The sequence below is a fragment of the Dysidea avara genome, chromosome 14, assembly GCF_963678975.1.
Source record: "Dysidea avara chromosome 14, odDysAvar1.4, whole genome shotgun sequence".
Taxonomy (NCBI): domain Eukaryota; kingdom Metazoa; phylum Porifera; class Demospongiae; order Dictyoceratida; family Dysideidae; genus Dysidea; species Dysidea avara.
In genome coordinates, this window is record NC_089285.1 from 13,256,374 (window position 1) to 13,272,637 (window position 16,264).

The 16,264-nt window shown below is 40.3% G+C and overlaps 3 protein-coding genes across 3 annotated transcripts; 2 read left to right on the top strand and 1 right to left on the bottom strand.

The window, feature by feature from the left end:
• The first annotated feature begins 1,548 nt into the window (after positions 1 to 1,548).
• Positions 1,549 to 6,187, top strand: LOC136244864 (uncharacterized). The gene is made up of 5 exons (XM_066036403.1): positions 1,549 to 1,847; positions 2,523 to 2,750; positions 2,807 to 3,342; positions 3,394 to 3,932; positions 3,990 to 6,187. Exons 1-5 carry the CDS (start codon positions 1,731 to 1,733, stop codon positions 4,556 to 4,558), a joined length of 1,989 nt encoding a protein of 662 aa, XP_065892475.1. The 5' UTR covers positions 1,549 to 1,730; the 3' UTR covers positions 4,559 to 6,187.
• On the bottom strand, positions 4,189 to 6,286 carry LOC136244865 (uncharacterized). The gene is made up of 2 exons (XM_066036404.1): positions 5,837 to 6,286; positions 4,189 to 5,788 (listed from the first exon to the last, which is right to left on the bottom strand). Exons 1-2 carry the CDS (start codon positions 5,934 to 5,936, stop codon positions 4,569 to 4,571), a joined length of 1,320 nt encoding a protein of 439 aa, XP_065892476.1. The 5' UTR covers positions 5,937 to 6,286; the 3' UTR covers positions 4,189 to 4,568.
• A 2,001-nt stretch (positions 6,287 to 8,287) lies between these two features.
• On the top strand, positions 8,288 to 10,353 carry LOC136244139 (uncharacterized). Its single transcript, XM_066035655.1, has 2 exons — positions 8,288 to 8,736; positions 8,811 to 10,353. Exons 1-2 carry the CDS (start codon positions 8,288 to 8,290, stop codon positions 10,351 to 10,353), a joined length of 1,992 nt encoding a protein of 663 aa, XP_065891727.1.
• Positions 10,354 to 16,264: the final 5,911 nt, after the last annotated feature.

Genomic DNA, 16,264 nt, shown 5'->3' on the forward strand with positions numbered 1-16,264 from the left:
ATAAATTTTGTTACCATCGGATAGAGGAGTGTTATGCGTGTATAATGGCGGCCGAACAATTTTGATACCGCCTTCAGAATCAGAGTTATGGTGAATAACCAGTGGCGGATCCAGGATGGGGCATTTGGGGCAAATGCCCCCCCCTTCAAGAATTGCATACAAGATCGAGATACTCTAATAGAGCAGTCAATTACTCTAATAAAGCAGTCACAATGTTCATGAGGCAGTGTAGCTTACCTATGAAGCTATAAATAGGATTTTATTTTACATAACAGACGTGATATAGTTGGTAAGGATAACTAGCTATTATTGTCGTGACCTTTTCTTTTTTTTTTTTTTTTTTTTTTTGGTCTTCAACTGGTTTTCAGCAAGTTTTTTTGGTCTTCAACTGTTTTTCAGAAAGGTGCCCCCCCTCTTTCCAAACTCTGGATCCGCCCCTGCATCCGGCATAGTCAATATAGGTACGGCAGTGCAAAAACCTTCTGCTTGATATTTTAGCTATGCAAAACAGGGTAGCTATAGCCTATATAGCTACTCAGATGGTAGCTACGATTTTCCGTACCATACGCGTATGGTTGTACCGTACGCGTATGGTACAAAATACGCATATGGTACAAAATACGCATATGGTATAGAACATTAACAAGAGTTAATAATATAGTAACTCTTGGTGTTAACTTGAGGCGACGCCTGCTTGTTCCGTACGGATTGGCGGGCGCCCTTGTATAACATTTAAATAACTCCAGCACGTGATTGAAAGAGCGGTTAATGGAAATATAAAGTGGGATACTTTACCCGCTACTGCAAGAGCCATATCAGAGTGACAGCTTGCGTTTTTGTCTCCGCTTAAGTCCAGTTCCCTATTGTTGTGGACCCTTCAGTTTGTGGCGTTGTGATGTCCGCTCTAGCCGGGGTACAGCAGTCACAGTCATATTATACTATACATGTATGTATGTACTGTGTACACTCCTATATGGTAGAACGGCTATGCCGAATATAGGAGATTAAAACCAAATTCAATTCAATTCAGCACTTTGGCGTGCGCCCTCTAAGGTCTACTCCCTCGCATCCACGGATGACCTGCTGGGGCAGTTACAGTTAACCAGGTACTTCGAGCCAGTTTCTCGGTCAGGCGACACCTAGTGTTGTTCACTTTACCATACAAAGCACCAATGCATATGGCAACTTCGTTGTCATGGTACGTCTAGGCGTCGTCAAGGAACTTCTGGAGTAGTAGCTTGCCGCAGCTCATAGACTACGCGTTGGTCTCCTACATATCAAAACTCATGTAAAATTAACCCATACATTACAATTTTCCGTAAAATATTATAGACCTTATTCAATTAGAATGATAAGCGCCCGGAAGCGTTACGACATTTCCATGGCGACAGTCACGTGAATCAGCAATTTTTAGCAGACGCCATTTTGAGTACCGAGGTGCAATGCCGCCTTCGTTTGCCAGGTAAGGCTATCGAACAAATCACTCGACAAAATACTTTAACGACTTTTTTAACGCAAAATTAACAATGAGCGCGGTAATAAGTGACTTTTATCACCAACTTGACGAGGCAGGGAAAAGGCGATACCAAGAGAAGCTTCAATTGATTGGATTGAAAGAAGACCCATATCTTCTGCCACGAGACCACTGGTCGCCTTCGAGGGCTCTATGGCCCAAAGTAGAATCGCCGGATATTTGTGTGTACCTTATAAATTCACCTAGCCCATACACGATGGAAGAGTTGAAAGGTTACAAAAGTACAGAAGCATGGGCATACTTCGTGGCTGGATTCGTCGAAGATGTGCTGATTACTAAGGTTAACGAGAACTCGCTCCTTATGACAGCAAAGGTATACAGTACTCAGTGACTAGTCTAGAGTTTTGCACTGTGTGTTATAGTTGATTTTCCTCACACTAGAGTAGCCGGAAGAGCCTTCTTCCCTAGCCCCTGGAGCACACATAGCTATGTAAAACAAAACAATACAAAACACAAAATCACAGGAAGATTTTTTTTTCAAAATGACACCTGTGTCTTCAGTGATTCGTAGAATTATCCTCACAGTAGTCAGCAGATCTACTGGAGACAACAGTACAAAATTAATGATACAAAAGCACACACAAACAAAAAAGGCAAACACAGAAAATGATCTGCTAAGTGAACCCTATGCACATGCTAACGATGGCACGTGCCACCTTTCATAACCTGAGTTGCATGCAGGCTGCACAAATATTTTAAATGCATAAGTTACATACAACCAAACATGCACAGCCTATAGATTCAGGTAAACCATGCAGTTTTCCCTGCCCCATGTTGGCCATCTATATTAGTGGAACTACATGTACATGTACAATATTATTGCGAACTGATGGCCTGATTGTTCTATATATTAGAAGATAGGTATGCCCTAATTCTGGAAACTTGCTTCCTCTCTGTAGTATAGTGTTACATTTGCATGTGTCACAGTGTATATATCCATTCAGTAGCTATACAGCTAGCTATAGCTATATACTTTTTATATTTAAAGGTTAAACATAGCCAGTGTATGAACAGTCCACCATTGAGACCATGGCTTGGCATTAAACCAGATGGAACAATCATCTGTACTCACTGTAATTGCATGGCTGGTGCAGGCGAGGCATGCTCCCATGTAGCTGCTACACTATATGCAGTGATGGCTGGGGTGAGACTACGAGATGAAACTTCCTGTACTTCTGAACCTTGCCAGTGGTTAGCACCAACTGTAACAAAAAAGGTACATAGTTTAATCTGCAAATTTATGTCAGGGATGTCATTTATAAATTATTGCAGATATCATTTGCAACCATACAAGACATCAGTTTTACAAAGCCCAGGGAACCATTTTGGGAAACCGATGATAAGCCGCCAATTGCAACATCAAAGAAACTAAGAACATTACCAGAGCCACTGATTACTATGGAATCTGCTTACTCAAGATTAAAAGAAGCAAATCCAAAAGCAGTGTCTCTGTCCTTGCTGCCAGGATTTTCAAAAAGTTTTATTCCCCAGTCTTGTACAGACAAATTCCCAGTAAACTTGACCACACTGTATGACCCTAAGTATCTTCACATGTCATATGATCTCCTTCTTAATGAATGTGACAGAGTTTTTAGTTCTCTTGCTGTGTCTATAGAGCAGGCTGAAAGTTTGGAGCAAGCAACGAAGATGCAGTCAAAATCACGGCTGTGGTTCCGTTATAGAGCTGGCAGAATTACAGCATCTAGATTTAAAGCTGCTGTTGCCACCAATGCAGACCATCCTTCCCCATCACTTATTAAAGCAATCTGCTACCCAGAATCAACAAAGATTAAAAGCAAAGCAACTTGGTAAGCATTCAATGTAGCTATTCTATACATTATATGTTTTTGCTTTTTCAGCTGGGGGTGTAGTCATGAGAAGGTAGCTTTGTCGCAATATGTTGATGTGGTATCGCCCCAACATGAGAATTTTGAGCTATGTAATTGTGGGTTTGTTATTAATCCATCTTATCCTCACTTGGGTGCTTCACCAGATGGTATAGTGGCATGTGATTGCCATGGAGTAGGTGTGATTGAAGTAAAATGCCCCTATTGTGTCAGAAAGCAGTCACCTGATAGTGCTATAGAGATGTTGAAGTACTTGGAATGCCAAGGTGATGAAGTCCACTTGAAAGAGACAGATGCCTACTATTATCAAGTTCAGGCACAACTGAATATTTGTGATGTTCCATATGCAGACTTTGTTGTATGGACAGAGGCCGGGATATTTGTTGAGCGAATTTTTCCACAGCCAAACTTTTTCATTAAAGCAGTTGCAGAAATGGAAAGATTCTATAAGTATGCAGTGCTACCTGAGTTGTTAGGAAAGTGGTACACTAAGCAGCCTGTAATTCCTTCATCAATAGATTCTCCTGCTGTAATTATAGCCCCCACTCCAGGTGAGAGTTTACTTGCTAGTAGCTTAATATGACTTACTCCTTGTAATGACTTCTAAGGTCCTGCTTTTGATGACCACATGCCTATGTCTGCTGCAGCTGGTGATGACACATTTTCTGCTAGTGATGATCTCATCCTCACCACTACTGATGAACTATCCCTCACCACTAGTTATGAACCAACCCTCACCGCTAGTGATGACCTCACCCTCACTGCTAGTGATGACCTCACCCTCACCGTTAGTGATGACCTCACCCTCACCGTTAGTGATGACCTCACCCTCACCGTTAGTGATGACCTCACCGCTAGTGATGACTTCACCCTCACTGCTAGTGATGACCTTGTGTACAGCCATGGTGATGTTGCCTCCAGTAGTGCTGCAGCATTGTGCATGAACACATGTACAGACAATCACATGCCATCAAATCCAGACTCTGATGAATTATGGTGCTACTGTAGGGAACCTGAGGATGAAGTCATGATAGCTTGTGATTTTCCAGGATGCAACATTGAATGGTTTCATATGAAGTGTTTAAGGATGGAAGTAGTTCCACATGGAAACTGGTATTGTCCGGACTGCAGGATAAAATTCAAAGGAAAGTGCCCTCCAAAGAGTTATATTAACTAGCTATATAAATTTAATCAAATGGTATAATAGATGCACATAAATTACATAATGCTGAGCACGTAATAAGTATGTTATCAATGGTACAGTCATTGCCATCTTTCAACAGGGTGATAGGCAAGATTCCTTTCAGAATTTTGTATTTTTGTTTCAGCATTCCTATCGCCCGTTCCACATGTATTCTAACATGTGAGATCTCTCTGGACCAATCGATGTCATGGCGACTTAATTGTTTTTTTCCCCTAGTGAATGATGGAGTTTTCACTTCAGCACAGTATAGTCCTATGCTGTCTTGTATAGTGAAACCTCGATCTGCTAAAATCAAATCACCGGGTAAAAGCTTGTCTAAAATTCCACAATGTTCAGTGATGTATTTGTCAGAGACACGCCCTCCCCAGGCCTTTGAAACAAACGAAATACTGCCTTGTGGAGTGATGGCTATTAACACTTTGGCAGTGTTGTGTTGTTTGTAATTGCTCCAAGTTTGTGCTCTTGCCTTCAAATTGCTGGGTCTATCAATGAAAATTTCTGTGCAGTCTATTATGCAGACACATCTCGAAAAGAATCTTCTAAATGCCATTGGCATTGTCTCTCTTAATTCAGCTCTTTCTGGCCATTGAATGAATGGACGCAATCTTTTTGCCATAATGTCAATCCACTTGCGAAATATCCGAGATACAGTAGGTTGTGATATGCCAAATCTGTAAGCAAGGTCTACTTCTTCCAAATCAAGTCTTAACTTCATCAGTACCATGAATATCTCTTGAAATGTGGTCAGCACACCTCTGCTCATATTCAATCCAGATGTAACCACGTCAAAAACCAACTTCAAGGTAGCAAAATTAGGTAGACCAGTGTAATACTTTACTTTCCTGTCATTATGTTCTAAACTTTCTGCAGTCAAAAATAAATCAACTTGCACACCCTTCTCAGTCAATTGCACTGCATAATCAGTCTGATTACAACTGTCTTGGACATCAGGGCTCACTTGTACACCTGTTTCCATCATTTCTACATCGATCTTTCCTTCCACTGCTATACACACTTGCACACCTGCTTCCAGTAGTTCCACATCTCTTGTATCTGTTTGGCAACAACTGTCTTGTACTGATGGTGATACCTGTACACCTATGTCCATCAATTCTGCATCTTGAACTTCTGGTGATACCTCACATACCTCCATCGATTCTGCATTTGTCTGGCAGCAATCATCTTGAACTGGTAGTGACACCCCTATACTTACATTCATCAATCCTGTATTCACCTGTAGCTGACACTCACTTTCTTCTGCCTCATGCAACATTTGCATACCAACTTCCATCATTTGACAGCAATCTTCTTGATGTGTTTGTAAAACTTGTGCACTCAATTCTATATCCATTCTGTCATTAGCTTCCAATGGTGTATCATCAGCTTCTTGTGGTGCTGCTACATCTCCTTCTATCAAATCTGCAACCAACCGACCCTTTGGGACTTCCTCTACTATAACTAGTTCATCAGGTTGATGGTAACCTTGTTCATGATTATGTAGATGGTCTTCTTGTACGTCACTACTACTCAATGAGCATTCCGATTGGTAAGTGCTTTTGCGGTTACTTAAATCCACTTGTCCATTAAGGCTATTAACTTCTGTAACACCATCATCTCTATAATATCTTAATCCAGTGGAGCGTCGTATTTTATTTCTTAGTCGCAGGTACCTTTCTACATCCTTTTTCAGCTTAGCAATTACATGAGGTTTCACATCTGAAAATACTGCTGGCACATAGTCTGGATGGCCAGGGTCATCACTCTTATTTCCTATCCAAGTAGACAATTTAAGAAGTAACATAATTATAATATAATTCTGCGTTATAATTCTGATAACCAGTTTAACATCTGGGCTGGGAATGGTAATGTATATTGATATGTATGAAGTTTGTAATTGCTTGCATTACCTATATAGGCTAAACCATTATGATGGGAAGACACCATCTGTAGCTGATTATAGCCACGAGGGTTAAGCCCTCAGAAAATAAATAGGGGTTAGCTAATTGCAACAAATCTAAGTTAAGAATATGTATATATAATTATTATTAAATTGTTCTGCTTTAAAATTTGAGAGGTTATTCCACTGTTTGATGGAACAAGGAAAGAAGTTTTGTTGGTAGGCAGTTGTTTTGGATGCAGCTATATAGTTATACGTTATCACAGTTTATACTAGCTAATGGTTCATTCATTAGTAGCTTGCATGGTAGCTAGCTAAAAAAGTATAGCTACAGTAAAATTAGTCACTGCATGCATGGTAATTTCCTTTAAATTTCTGCAATAGAAGACAATGCCTAAATGTAAAACGTTGCAACCAGCACACTGTGTACAGTATCAACACATAAAATTAATCTGCTTAAAGCATTGCAAGTGACCGTTGCATTACAACAAAGTGGGTGTACGCTCTATTAGAGTGTATTGGGAACCATTGTGTCTGTGCTCTATTAGAGTGAAAACAATACCCGTAATGAAGTGGCCACCGCAAAGCCATGAATGTTTGGTTGGCAACCAGTCTTTACGAGCGGATATCCATCGTCTTCTTCGGTTAGTATCACCTGGAAACTTATAGAATGAAATTCCACAGCCCTTAGAAAATTCTCGGTTGCAATCCGGGGCGCAGCATTTCTTCCCCATGAAATGTATTCATACGCTAAATGGCTTTAAGAACTCAAAATGGCGGACAATAATCCGCCTGAAATGTTGCAAACTTCAGGCGGATTATTCTGCTTCGCAACGCCTTCGCAACAGCTATAAACGCTATAGTTATAATTACGAGCGCCTCAAAATTAATTCAGTGAATAAGGTCTATTATGCGTAAAATCAATGTACAGCAGCCTATGGAGGTAAGTTAGTTTTAAGTTACGTTATCAGGGGCGGATCCAGGAGCTGGCTAGGGGAGGGGCACAAACAGGGTAAGTTGTAGGTGGTTGCATGTATGGGGAGAGCCATATTCTCTATAGTTCGGTGCTGCTTTTTTGAAGCAGCAAATAATCACCTCTTAGTGGTGTCTCACTGTTAATTTTTGCCATTTTGGCCTATTCAGATGGTTGTGAAGTTTTAAAAGGCTCCGAATGTCTTAAATAACAGCAACACGATAATTATTTTTAGAGGCGCTTAGTACGCACGAAGGTGCTGAGTGACTATTTTATAGTTAGTTTGTCTTCAGTTTGCTTTGGTTTCGTAATAAATGCTAGTAAAATGTGCATATTTTCATGAATTTTAAACTGATCTCGGTTGGCCTGACAAAATTTACTAGCTATTTTAATCAGAAGCATGGCTGGCTCCTCCACAAGGTGGGGGGGGGGGGGGGGGCATTAGCCCCAAATGCCCCATCCTGGATCCGCCATTGCAGCAGTAAGCGAATACTGGCGGAGTATCATTTTCGCATTGTACCTCCACAAAGTCAGACAGTTGCTGGAGAAGTTGGCGCCTAGCAAACTTTCGAGGTAAACCGTTTCTAACAGTTGTTCTGTCAGCTATGGATCCTAAAATTGATAGGGCATATGGTGACCAAACACCAAAGGTCTCACAAACAAGAGGGATAAAATCTGGTGGGGTCTATTCTACGGAACGGAACGGAACGGAATGATGGACTAAACCACGGAACGGAACGCTTTGTGCCCTCCACTGTGCACTTCTTTTCGACAAGCTTCAGATGATCTGTGTGCTAGTCTTGCCCTGGTTGCCAGACGTCTACGTACTGATATGGTGGATCCTGTTGGCCTTACTGCCTTTGTTGCGTGTCGACTTATTGCTCTTGATAAATGTCCAGGTGTGAGGCCAATTGGTGTAGGTGAGGTCGTTAGAAGAATTATTGGCAAGGCTGTTTTGGCTACTGTTAAAATGGACATACTTGAAGCAGTTGGCCCTCTTCAACTCTGTGCTGGTCAGGATGCAGGCTGTGAAGCTGCAATACATGCAATGCGTTCTTTGTTTGCTGAGGAGAATATAGAGGCCGTATTGCTAGTTGATGCAAGTAATGCTTTTAATAGTTTAAACCGTCAAGTTGCCCTCCGTAACATATCTATACTGTGTCCATCTTTAGCTGTTATATTAATTAACACCTATAGGGCTAAAGTTCCTCTGTTTATTGATGGTAAACATTTATTTTCTTCTGAGGGCACAACACAAGGCGATCCATTAGCAATGGCAATGTACGCCATTAGTGTTGTCCCTTTAATATTAGTGTTGTCCCTTTAATTGATGCAATACGTGATTGTGAAATAAGACAGGCCTGGTTTGCTGATGATGCTACTGCTGCTGGCTCTTTGACTGGGTTGCGCAAGTGGTGGTCTGCCCTTGTGTCTTTGGGTCCTGCATTTGGCTACAATGTAAAACCATCTAAATCATGGCTGATTGTGAAAGCAGAACATCTAGATTTAGCTAAGAATCTTTTTGATGGATGTGGTGTGGGTATCACAGTGGAGGGTAAGCGTCACCTTGGCGCTGCTATAGGATCTCCTACCTTTGTCCGGCATTATGTGAATGAGAAGGTTGAGTATTGGGTGTCTTGTGTGCGGAAGTTAAGTGTGATTGCAAAGGCTCACCCTCATGCTGCTTATTGTGCTTTCACGCATGGTCTTATTAGTAAGTGGACATATTTTTTACGAACGCTGCCCAGAATTTCTGACTATCTTCAACCTCTTGAAACAACTATTTTTACAGAATTTATTCCTGCTGTTACTGGAAAATTTGTCAGTGATTTAGAGCGAGAATTGTTTTCTCTTCCAGCACGAATGGGAGGCCTGGGTCTGTGTAACCCTTCTGCTAATGCTAACTTTGAATTTGATTCTTCCATTCAAGTTACCTCATCTTTAACCAAGGAGATCATTGAACAACAGACTTGCTTTAGGATGTCAGTGGTTAGTGCCCAGCGTCAAGCTAAGGCTGATGTTATAGCTTTGAGACATCGGCAGCTGGTTTGTAAGCAATCGGAACTCACACCACAGTTGCCAGTTAGTTTACGTCATATTGTTTCTTTATCTAGTGAGAAAGGTGCCTCATCATGGTTATCAGTGCTTCCTATTGAAGAACATGGTTTTGCACTCCATAAAGGTGCATTTAGGGATGCACTGTGTCTACGATATGGTTGGTTGCCCAATGGTCTACCTGCTAAGTGTGTCTGTGGTCATGGCTTTACTGTTGATCATGCAATGAATTGTGCTACAGGTGGTTTCCCTACTCTACGTCATAATGAACTTAGGGACTTCACTGCTGCTGCTTTGTCTGAAGTATGTCATAATGTGGCCATTGAACCAGTGCTGCAACCCCTGTCTGGTGAGTCCTTTCACTATGCCACAGCTAATGTGGAGGATGAGGCACGTTTAGATGTAAGTGCACATGGTTTTTGGGGAAGTCGTCATCAGAAGGCTTTCTTTGATGTTAGAATTTTCAATCCAACTGCTCCCAGTTATCGAAACACAGCGGTTTCTTCCTTGTACGGAAGGTTTGAAAGAGATAAACAAAGGATGTATGAACAGAGAATAAGAGATGTTGAAATGGGCTCATTCACTTCTTTGGTTTTCTCCACGTTTGGAGGGATGGGTAGTGCAGCTACAGTTGCTTATAAACGTCTAGCTTCTATGCTATCTACTCAACGGGGCCAATCTTACAGCAGTGTTGTGTCATGGATTAGATGTTCCACCAGCTTCTCTTTGCTCAGGTCAGCAGTGACCTGCTTGCGTGGAGCAAGGTCACACCGTGGCAGCCCTGTGACCATTGGAGCACTTGACCTTGCTATTTCGGAAGGTCAAGTGTTGCCATCTCATTGATTTTTTTTGAGTTTACAGTCTTTTTGTCCAGCACTTTTACCATCTGGTACTGGGGGTGGTGGCAAGGGGTGCAGGCACCCTGGAAAAAAAAAACGGAACGCTTTCTCAAATTGAAGCTTGCAACTTACCATTGCTGAAACTGCCCTTACAAGTTATCAGTGGCACCTCCAGTGGGTGATTAAACATAAGATAAAAAGAATTAAAGGATCGATTGTGGGTTCTTGTTCGTTGTCATTAGTAACGAAGTATTAATTGTGGGATGAGCTGTATTAGTGATGTTCATCTATGCTTCATCTACGGATATATCAAGAAGGGCGCTTTATGTGAGCTGTTTTGTTTATTTTGACTTTAAAAAACAGTCTGGGCCAGCTTTTCAAGAAATCAGTGTACAAAGCAAGCAGGAAGACACTAGTAACAGGAAAGAACCAGCTGAATTAAAACTTGAAGAATTATGTGCAGTATGTGAGGAACAAATATTTTGGCAGACTGCAAAGAGGCTATATTCTGCAAACATCACTGAAGTGTATGCATGGAATTATTAACAGCCAGTGCAGTGGACTAATGCCGTGTTCAACAGTGAACTGATTTTTTCTGTTGCACAAATTCAAGGATGTGTCTGACTGCTAGCCTTGAATCAGGCTAAACGCCAAAACTCCAAGATCAACCAAATCTTAATTATAAGCCTTCTATGCATGTGAAACGATGCCCATAGCCACCAGGCAAATGTGGACCAAGATGTGTGTGTGTAATTTTAATATATCTAGTCAGACCTGAAATGGAACACTCACATTAATTACATACCACCTACGAATTCTAGAATTTCTTAAGTGTAACATTTCACATACTTTAATTCAAACAAAACAGGTTAAATTTGTTCGTCTGTTTTCAAGCGATTCCCACTCCAGCTGGTCCATGAAATTACAGTGGAATCGTGGAATCACATGTATTTGTTACAGTGCGGGCTGCTCTGTGTTGGATCTACTCTAGAGTTGAGATTTCAAGGTAGACTGCCAATGTACCGACACTAGTAGCATATTTAAGTGGAGAACAAATGAATACAGTAATGCTAGATTATTTATATATACAAAGTTTTCATAATGAAATTGATATCCCATTTTGATTTGTACCTCCACTTTGCAACAAATTCAAGAACAAGAAGTTACCAACCTTTAATCTCCATCCACTGTCGTTAATTAACCAAGATCTTGCCAGTCTTTTTTTTCCATCTACAATTTTGCTTTGGAGCAATAATTAACTAAAGGCTCTAAGTATTTAAATCTGTAATTCACCTTATTGTAGTTGTACTAATTTTATTGATTTGTCTGTATGTTTTCTTCATTTTCCTTTGAAGTTGTACAGTATAGGTAAACAAAGATAAATTTTCTCTCCCAACTTATTCTAGGATTTCTATTGACTAAGAAAAATTTAATTATTTGTATACAGGCTCAAAATTGAGGAAATATAAAGAAAGTGAATGAAACATACAGTCAGTTTGCTTTTGGTGTCTCCAACCGCAACAAAAATTCGATGAATCCATGCATCTCCATCACTGGTCATCTGAACATTTTGAAAGTTGATACCTCACTCAATCAACCACATATTCTGTTAATTAGACTGAATAAAGTCATGATCACCTAGCCTTTTCCTGTCATCAGTAACTTTCTAATTAATTTCTCTGTGGATATTATGCTCTGAAACTGAAGAAATTGAGTGGTCTTCTAAACTATTTATCTTGTAAAGATCAGCAGAAGCAACTGACATCCAATCAGCTACTGTATTGTAGTAACAAAACTTGCCATGGTCATGCAATAAATGCATGAATTGAAGAGACCTGCTTGATATATCAGGTAGTAGAACAATCACTGCATGAGACAGCTATTAATATTTATTATTATCCTATTCAATTTTTCTGGAGGCTCCACTGATAAAATGCAATTTCAGCGATGACAGTGGCTAGCCAAGCTGCAAGTTTTGATTCAGAAAGCATTCCATTCTGTAAAATAGACTCCATCCTGGACTCACTACTCGGGTGTGAGATATCTGGCATTAGTCCACTACTCTGTTAATGAATCATTAATGTCCACACAATGTAGCCTCCTCGAGGTATCTAGTCTCGCGTGGCCAGACCGCTTTTTTCCGTATATTGGGTGGGGAAAAAAGGGTCTGGTGCAACTCCAATAGCTGTTTACTTCTGAGCCGTCCCCACATTCCGGGGACACTAATTGAATAACATTGGTCACAAAGGAGGTGCCATGACGTCAGTAAGTTAACTAGAGATCTGTTTATCCTTTAAACGAATCTTAATTTGCTCCGATGTCTCTTTTATAGCGTCTTGAAAGTTAATCCTCATCGTGTAACAAGACTCACAACCGGAGCAGGAGTGTAGGAATACTTCATAATTTTACTGACGTCATGGCACCTCCTTTGTGACCAATGTTATTCAATTAGCGTCCCCGGAATGTGGGGACGGCTCAGAAGTAAACAACTATTGGAGTTGCACCAGACCCTTTTTCCCCACCCAATATACGGAAAAAAGCGGTCTGGCCACGCGAGACTACGAGGTATCTGATTGTTTGCTCCTCACACACTGCACAAAATTCCTTTAGATTCTGCTTAGACTGAGTTGATTCAGCTTGTCACCATACTTGTTTCCTTTGTAGTGTAGCTACATACTGCTTTATGAAAGGCTGGGCCCCAGACATGCAGTGGCGTAGCCAAGGGTGGGCATGGGCAGGCATTTGCCCAACCATCACAGTTTCTTGCCCAACCATCACAAACTTTTGCCCAACCATCACAAGTAGCTTAAGATTCACGCGAGGATTCACAGCAGCACACAAAACAATCCTACTTTAATACTGTAAAGCGTAAACGTGTACCTCATTTGTTGAACCATGACTGAAGATAGATGGTGTATCACGTGATCCATTACACGGGAAAATCCCTTGGGAAGTCCCTATAATTACGCTCTTTGGCGCAATTTAAATTCGAAATTTAAAATGGGGTACACTATAGTCGTATAGTACCGTATCTCTAGGTCACAGTGAGTGATAATCGTCAGTAGGATTCAGTGTGGATGGTGCTGGCAGCAAAAGATTTCGTTTCAGTGGACTTGTCAAGCGTATTTTTTTTGATAAGGAAAGTACCGTATAGTCTAACTTACTGCTGATGAAAGAAAACGGGAAAACCTACTCTTCTATAGATAACAATAATGGCAGACGACTGGAAATGGAGAAAAGGTCAAGTCATTATAAAGTGTCACGTGCACGGTCTTACATATTGGCAATGCTCCATACACCGGCAATTATACTATAGCAGGAATCCAGCTGGAGCTATTGGACAACATTCGAGATCTTGGCATACAAATTGACTCAAAATTAAAATTTCACATTCACACAGATATGGTAGTTAAAAAGGACTACCGAATTCTAGGTCTCATCTGTAAATCATTTGAGTGTAAGGACTCTGATGTCATGGTAAAACTATATAAAACACTTGTCCGCCCAATTGTTGAATATAACAATGTCATATGGGGACCTTCTTACACACTTGACAATCAAAAACTTGAAAGAATGCAGCGTAAAGCAACCAGAATGATTCCATCTATCAACCATTTATCATACTACGACAGATTAAGACATCTAAACATACCATCTTTACAACACCGTAGACGAAGGGGTGATTTGATATATTTGTACCAAATTCTCAAAGGCAGTTATGATATAGAAAATCATTTATTTACCCCATCCACTTCTGCTGTAACAAGAGGTCACACAAGGAAATTATTCAAACATCACACTAATTCGTATACAAGATCTAATTTTTATAGCAACAGAGTAATCAATGACTGGAATTCATTACCCCAATCTATTGTTGATTCTCCCTCTGTCAATGATTTTAAAACACTGCTGGACAGACACTATAGTAATTGCTTATTTGATTTTGTATAGTAATTAGAATAGTTAAGTACATAATAATTATTAATTTTGTTTATGGATGTACAGGCATAAGCCTTTATCCTTAACTACAAATACAAATACGTGCACAATTTGTACTGATTAACTGAGTTGTGGTTGGCACCAGATTCATGCAAAATGTACATTGGCTGCTATAAGTCTGGGACGAAGCATTCTTGGCATGTTGATATTTGTGATAATACTCATTATAGTTCATAAATTAGCGTCCCCGGCCTTAATTTGGGGCCATGTGGCGTTTACTTTAAAATGCACTACATATCGTTGTGGTGGTTGGTCTGTAAGCTATACTGCCAGTTGATTGTAGTAAATATGTGATGAACTGTTTATATTGTTGGTTCTTGTAGATTCAGCAGTTTGATGTCACGTGATGCTCGGCTACGACGATCGTCGGTGGATGCCTGCCCTACAAGTTTAATAGAATAGCATATAGCTAGCTAGTAAATTTTTGCATGCATGCAAGCAGCCGATTTGTTTATACTAGCATAGGTATAGTGTAGGCCTTGTGTGCATGCACTTTTCAAATTTTTCTTTGATAATGTCTCACATAAAAGTGAGCGTGTTTCTTGTGTGTGTAGTTAAGTTGATGTTATGCCCAACCATCAAATATTGGCTGGCTACGCCCCTGCAGACATGTACATTCTAAAGTCAAAGTAAGCAAAAACAACTCACATACTAGTAAAAACAAGTCATGCATTAAGTTCCCTACTTGATACATCCGAAGATGAACACATTGAGTCAGCGATTCCCACGTTACTAATGAGAACCCACAATCGATCCTTAAATTCGTTTTATCTTTCTTTGATTACCTGCTGGAAGTGCCTATGGTGCCACCGATAACTTGTACAGCAATGGCAAGCTTCAATTTGAGAAAGCATTGGGGTTTTCCTTGCTCCGTTCTTCAGTTATGTGCATCAGGGGATCACGCTCAAGATCCAAGTGTCCGTGTGTGCCTCCAGCAGTTGATCTTGCTGTCGCTGAGGGGCACCTGCCTGCCCATTGAACCCTGGGCATGCTGTAGGTTCTGTGTAGGTTCTTTTCTGTAGGTTATAATTAATTTTTCAAATATTTTGTTGGCATTCTATAGAGAGAGATGTGTGGGAGGAAGGGAGTGCCATTAGGGCCGGAGGAAAAAAAAAATTGAGAAAGCATTCCGTTCCGTAGTTTAGTCCATCATTCCGTTCCGTTGAATAGACCCAACCATAAAATCTCCATTATCATTCACAATGCAGGGGGGGCTCCCCTTCATATTTAGGCTTTACTTGATCAATATGCTGAGTATTATAATGAAATTTTGTCTTAGCATAATTATATGATCACTAATAATACAAATACTCATAAAACCACCTTATAAACATCTTTCCAAGGTATTATCAATGGATTTATGCTAAAGTTTATGCAACAAGAACCCGGATCAGCATTGGAGGTGTACAAGATCAAGTTACTCTAATAGAGCAGTCAGCTAACTACTCTAATAGAACATTCAATGGAAACATGTAGTTGGTTCTGTTATGGAATTTTTCCACTGTACCTATACATACAATGAAGTGCATTGGTCTGTTTAAAGGGCTTCATTCATCTACTTGTGTAGTTAATATGTATGGCAATACTTAATTCAGGTACACAATTTCCATTGAAAATGCTCTCAGATTCAATATTGTATTGTTCAAATTTCACTTTCAACATTATTATTCTAACATGCACCTATTCAGTGTTGTGCAATTGTGAGAGGGGTGCAGTATGTACTTGGTTGTCTGTACCTACCCAAACTTTTCCATTAGCAAAATGTTTCAGAGAGCCATACCTATAACCTAAAGGCAGTATATAAAATATCTACAGGCAGAAAATATTATGAATTTTATGTGGAAATATCTCCAATTGCAGTAATTTAGCATCCGGCTATTTTTCAAAATTTTCCTGGGGGGCATGCCCCCAGACCC

Coding starts and splice junctions, on each gene's coding strand:
- LOC136244865 (XM_066036404.1), bottom strand. CDS start 5,936: ATGGATATAGAATTGAGTGCACAAGTTTTACAAACACATCAAGAAGAT. Junction 5,789..5,836: donor GTTGCATGAGGCAGAAGAAA/GTGAGTGTCAGC, acceptor ATGTAAGTATAG/GGGTGTCACTACCAGTTCAA.
- LOC136244864 (XM_066036403.1), top strand. CDS start 1,731: ATGGAAGAGTTGAAAGGTTACAAAAGTACAGAAGCATGGGCATACTTC. Junction 2,751..2,806: donor CACCAACTGTAACAAAAAAG/GTACATAGTTTA, acceptor AAATTATTGCAG/ATATCATTTGCAACCATACA. Junction 3,933..3,989: donor AATTATAGCCCCCACTCCAG/GTGAGAGTTTAC, acceptor ATGACTTCTAAG/GTCCTGCTTTTGATGACCAC.
- LOC136244139 (XM_066035655.1), top strand. CDS start 8,288: ATGGTGGATCCTGTTGGCCTTACTGCCTTTGTTGCGTGTCGACTTATT. Junction 8,737..8,810: donor GATCCATTAGCAATGGCAAT/GTACGCCATTAG, acceptor TTGTGAAATAAG/ACAGGCCTGGTTTGCTGATG.